The sequence below is a fragment of the Diaphorina citri genome, unplaced genomic scaffold (genome assembly GCF_000475195.1).
Source record: "Diaphorina citri unplaced genomic scaffold, Diaci psyllid genome assembly version 1.1 scaffold6011, whole genome shotgun sequence".
Lineage (NCBI taxonomy): Eukaryota > Metazoa > Arthropoda > Insecta > Hemiptera > Psyllidae > Diaphorina > Diaphorina citri.
The window spans coordinates 5,118-10,934 of record NW_007383387.1 but is presented as its reverse complement, the minus strand read 5'-3'; the positions used below and the strand labels follow the sequence as shown (position 1 = coordinate 10,934).

The following is a 5,817-nucleotide window of genomic DNA, read 5'->3' as shown; positions in this document are numbered from 1 at the left end:
ATTTTTCTCTTGCAACACGAGGCTTTGAGCAAATGAGCACCAAAAATGTGAATTTGTCAGTAGTAGACAGAAACAAATCCCTCAAGGTTAACCCTTTTATTGACATGACTGGGGACCGCAATGTGAGACTAAACTTCATTTAATACAAAATACAAGTATTTGATTAAAAACATTAAAAATTAGAAACCCTTTCCCAGGCCTAATATGAAATGGCACTCAACACAGAGGTGGTATTACCTCGTTGCACTGCTAGAACTCAAATTGTGGTTCCGGAGTCCGGACGCACACAGTATCCAAATAATATATCCGCCCGGGGCGGATTTTATCCTCAACGGATAATGTTTGTTCTCGGAACGGCTGGCTTTCTCATATCCTGTCCTCTTTCTCTCTTCGATTTAGGGAAGATAAGACCTTAGCACTTAGTTCCCTCTATCATACCTCATTTTTTAAAATAATAATATACTTACGCCGGTTTTTTCACCATAAGTCTTCGCATGAGATCTTGGGCGGCCTCAGAAATGTCTTCAAATAGTTCCTCAGGGAATTCCAGCTTGCACTGCGCGATGTTACAGAATGTCTCCTGCTTTGTATCACCACCGAATGGGGAGCACCCCGTGAGGAGTACGTACATGAGGACACCTACTGACCTGTAGGGGAGAGGAGAGAGGGAGGATCAGTCGAATGAAGTGAGTTTTGAGTTTTTTATTCTATAAAAAGGGGATTCATTTGAACTTAATCCTTAAATGTCTTGAAAGAGGAGTACGTACATGAGGACACCTACTGACCTGTAGGGGAGAGGAGAGAGGGAGGATTAGTCGAATGAAGTGAGTTTTGAGTTTTTTTATTCTATAAAAAGGGGATTCATTTGAACTTAATCACTACACCACCTGCCTCCTATGGTCAAGGCGCTCGCCTGGTAAACAGGAGGGCGTGGGTTCAATCCCAGCCGAGGTATGGAATTTTATCCTCAATAGTCAAGGCGCTCGCCTGGTAAACAGGAGGGCGTGGGTTCAATCCCAGCCGAGGTATGGAATTTTATCCTCATATAATTACACAATAATAGTAGTAGCCTACTGCTGGAGTGAAGGGACTTTTCAGTCCTATGCGAGCAGTATAAATAAGCACTATTATTATTATTATTATTATTAATCCTTAAATGTCTTGAAGAAAGCCAAATGAAAGGATTATAATTTTGATTGAAGTTTCCCAGGAGAGACCGCCACAACCTTTTTCCTCCTTTCTATCAAATCCTTTTGATCTTACCTCATTTACATGGGATCCAGGGGACTGACCACACATTACTAGTAATAGATTTTCAGCCTTAATATGTATTTGAGTCGGAACTACAACTATTAGATTCTCCTTGGCTCTATTTTTCGACAAGGTAAGGTACCACTATTAGAACCTCGTTCACTATTATTGCCTATTGTTTGTCATTCGTTAATTGGCATACGACTAGTGGGTCTCCCTTGTCCTTAACCTCACCAAATAAGGCACCTACTCCAATCCTCAATTGATACCTACTAAAATAAAATAATCATGTACTTAAGTACCTACCAATCACACTAATGTTGATGGATAATTAATTGTACCTACCTCGTCCCAAAACGAAGCATATTGTAGAAAGTGGATCTTTGAGAGTTCTGAAGTTATGAAATTCCGAAACATACCGATTTTGTAATATTTTCAATTTCCGATCTTTGGAAAACGGTGATTTTGTTTCGCGGAAACGCTTGCATCGCATTTTAACGTAACTCGTCCCAAAACGAAGCATATTGTAGAAAGTGGATCTTTGAGAGTTCTGAAGTTATGAAATTCCGAAACATACCGATTTTGTAATATTTCCAATTTCCGATCTTTGGAAAACGCTGATTTTGTTTCGCGGAAACGCTTGAATCGCATTTTAACGTAACTGAGACATGATAAACGGAATTAAATGAAAACAATCCATTGTGTCTGAGGACTCTGAGCTCATCTCTTGTTTGTAAATTAAACAAGATGAGTGTAATCAATTGAGAATAAGTATACACTTATAAAATATTAGCACAAGTGATCCTTTGTGATCCAGTGACAAAGACGGCTTTCAAACAAAACTGACGTAATCAGCAATCAACCCATCAAATACAATGAAAATATTTGCATTGATTTTATTTACTCTGATTTTTTTTTCTTTTTATTATACAAAAAAAGGCAAATATTTCCATTTCATAATTTATATAGGTACCAGGGGGAGGGGGGGGGGGGGGAGCCCGTCCAGTCGCCAGAAACTTTTTTACAGAATAGTTTAAGTCACTCATCCATTTATTGGCCTTTCTCGGCGTAGCTTAACATAGGTAACGCTAAAACCGGTCTTAAATGATCGGCTGAAGTGTTATCTAAAACTTTCTCGCTTTGAGTTCATAGGTCGTCGCTACAAATTTCGAGATCAGAGCTCATTTGTGTGAGAAAATGTGAAAAAAATCCCCCAAAAACCAGTTTTTTTGGTTTTTTGGCTTTATGGTTCTCTGGACAAAATTTGCACCACCACTTTCGTTTTCCTCGTAAAAAGACCTTTAATTTGATATATAGGTCGACCAGGTTTGGATAAGCCCTTCTATGGGGACAGACAGACTGACAGACAGACAGACAGACAGACAGACACCGAAGCGAATACAATAGTCCGTCCACTATACCTTTTATTATTAGTAATAATAAAGGAAGGACGGACTAAAAAGGCAAATATTTCCATTTCAGAATTTATATAGTTACATGGGGGGGGGGGGAAGCCCGTTCATGCGCCAGTAACTTATTTCACGAATGACTCCGTATTTCAAACTCCGCAAGTCTGCATTTGGGATGGAGTTGTTTGTGGAATAGGCCCCTAGTGCCCCACATGGGTTACCATGGCAACACAGCGGTGTCCCTCAGGTGTCAACCCTTCACACAACGGTCTCCAATGTCGCCATATTGACATCTCAAGGTCAGGACGGTAATTGGAACCAGTTTTTATAAATGGCGACCATTTTACTCTTTTTTTTCCTGACTTGTGAGAAAAAAATCGGTGTGTGTAGGTGTGAAAATGTGTGTGGTGAAGATTAGCAGAGATAATAGTGAGTTTCCTTGCCGAGCGGAATGGATATATTGACATTTATCGTGTTAATTATGTACATATGTTGGCAATGTAGGTATGTAGGCAATGTAGGTATATTGATAAGTTATTTATGTATGCAGGTAGGTAGGTAGGTAGGTAGGTGTACTACCTACCTACATATCCACTACCCACAGAAACATAAATAACAGGCTCTAGAGTGGAAAGTAAAACCATTGAGGGAGGGTAATGTCAAAGGTATTTTCTACCACCCAACCTCTCGACTCCTTGGAATTAGGGCGCTACTGTTACTGAGGTAAAATTCTTGAAAAATTGAGGACAAAATTTCACGTTTTCCTTGAGATTTGAACCCACAACCTCCTGCTACCAGGAAGAACAAGAAGCCACTATATAAACCGTCGAGGCTATAAAGCCTAAGTAAAGGCAAGATTACTCATGTCTTCAGTTAAACTGGTGATGAAAGAAAGAAAAATTCTAATGAATTAGTCAAAGCATGAGTCAATAAGAAATCATAATCTATTAGCTGAAGCAGTGCAAAACACAAGTCTGTATTTGAATGCTAATAGAATCAAGACTATCAAGAGATAACCAGCTGATAACGATGATATTAATATGCAAATGAAATAGATTAATTGACAGCACATATTAATCGAACAAATGACACCCATGTCTTCAAGAGTTTAATGAGAGCCCATCAATCTTCTGCAATGCAAAATGCGATTTAAATTATCTCAAAGACCGATATAGCAATATGAACAAAAGAATGATGTTATGTTCCAATGTTATGTAAAGCAGTGGTGTGTGATGAGATTTTCAAAAAGGGGAGGCTATAATAAACCCATATAAAGTATGTCAATCTGATGCTGGTGGTCCAGAGGTGTGTCCAAATGGAGCAGTTGCAAATGGGTAAAAATTATAAATAAATGGTCGATTCCTATGTAAAAAGTTGGGAAAAATCCAAATCCGAGGTCAAAGTTCCGAAAAAATAACTGTAAAAAGTCGAAAATTCAATTTTTATTTTCCGTTCTAATGAATGAGATCAAAGATGTGTGACGTCAGACTTTACGCAGTTGTTTTTTTCGTCCGCTAGGTAGCGCCAGCATGCAAACACGCTTGTGGAGGAGCAGAAAGAAATGCGCAGAAACGTATGCGCACAAACACATTGTGTTGCCTGCGAGGGAGCTTTGCTCGGGACATTTGATGTGACATCATCGTGCCGTGACGTCAAAGTTCACGATTTACCGGTATTTTTTTAATCGATTTATCTCGGGATCTAGAAGTCGTAGAAGAAAAACAAAAATTCCGTTGGTCCTCATTTTTCCTGCTCTATGACTTTGAAACATCACGCAAGTAAGCGCAACTGATCTATTAGATCGAAATATGGAATTGTAAATACTTTTCCATACTTTGGTGATATAGGATACAGGGCACTGGTCTCAAACTTTTTCCACCACACACGGCCCGACTCTCTGACAGACATGAACGTGAGAGGCTGACATTAAAGAAATCGCCACTATGTTACAAAAACACTAGGTTACAAAAACTTTCAATTAATATTATTACTTTATCAATGAGCTAGAATCATAAGCATACTTTTTTTTGTTTTTGTTCTATTATGTTATGAGTTCTGAGCTTGATTTATTAACGTCAAAGTTCACGATTTACCGGTATTTTTTTAATCGATTTATCTCGGGATCTAGAAGTCGTAGAAGAAAAAGAAAAATCACCCAAGTAAGCACAAATGATCTATTAGATCGAAATATGGAATTGTAAATACTTTTCCATACTTTGGTGATACAGGGCACTGGTCTCGAACTTTTTCCACCACACACGGCCCGACTGTCTGACAGACATGAACGTGAGAGGCTGACATTAAAGAAATCGTCACTATGTATTTTGTATGTATGTACATCAAAATACATATGTACCTAATATGTATGTATTCTGAACATGAGAATGCTATTTAATATAGGTTGATCACGTGATGTCACTGTAAAAACACAAGGATCATTTTGTCCACGCATGGGTCACACTTTGCACAATCATATCAAATCTTAATTGAGGACAATATTTCTTTATTTACTTTTTTCTTTATTAAGTATTTAATATAGGTTGATCACGTGATGTCACTGTAAAAACACAAGGATCATTTTGTCCACGCATGGGTCACACTTTGCACAATCATATAAAATCTTAATTGAGGGCAATATTTCTTTATTTACTTTTTTCTTTATTAAGCATGATAGCATGAATCCATCATATCAGCCAATGAAGAAATGAGATGTCATCAAAGGAAATTCCGGATTAGAATGATGAAATAATTGAAGGAGTTTGTTCAAGAAAGGATTGACGATGAAAATGAAGTTTCAAGTAAAATTGCGACGCCTGAAAGTCCAACCCTATGAAAATGATACAGGCCCCTCAAACTGGACCAACTGGAGTCCTGCGACTACACTTGTACACTTTGTGCGACAGATATTAGAGATAGAGTTTTTGATTTCTACTGTTTAACGTGTAAGCCAGCCTAGTTAGCTTAGTTGGTAGTGCGTCTGCCTTGTAAGCGCTAGGCCGCGGGTTCGATTCCCGCCCGGGGCGGATTTTATCCTGATGGGATAATGTTTGTTCTCGGAATGGCTGGCTTTCTCCTATCCTGTCTTCCTTCTCTCTTCGATTTCGGGACGATAAGACCATAGCAGTTACAGTTCCCTCTGTCAAACCTCTTTAAAAAA

At 38.6% G+C, this 5,817-nt stretch overlaps 1 protein-coding gene across 1 annotated transcript in view; it reads right to left on the bottom strand.

The window, feature by feature from the left end:
• Positions 1-445: 445 nt before the first annotated feature.
• The window catches only part of LOC103521817 (serine/threonine-protein kinase 17A-like), a gene marked incomplete at its 5' end in the record, with an annotated part of 10,274 nt that continues 4,902 nt past the window's right edge, over positions 446-5,817 (bottom strand). The window contains one exon of the mRNA XM_008486925.2: positions 446-647. Within this exon, the coding sequence (XP_008485147.2) occupies positions 464-647 (184 nt within the window). The remainder of the gene's footprint in view (positions 648-5,817) is intronic.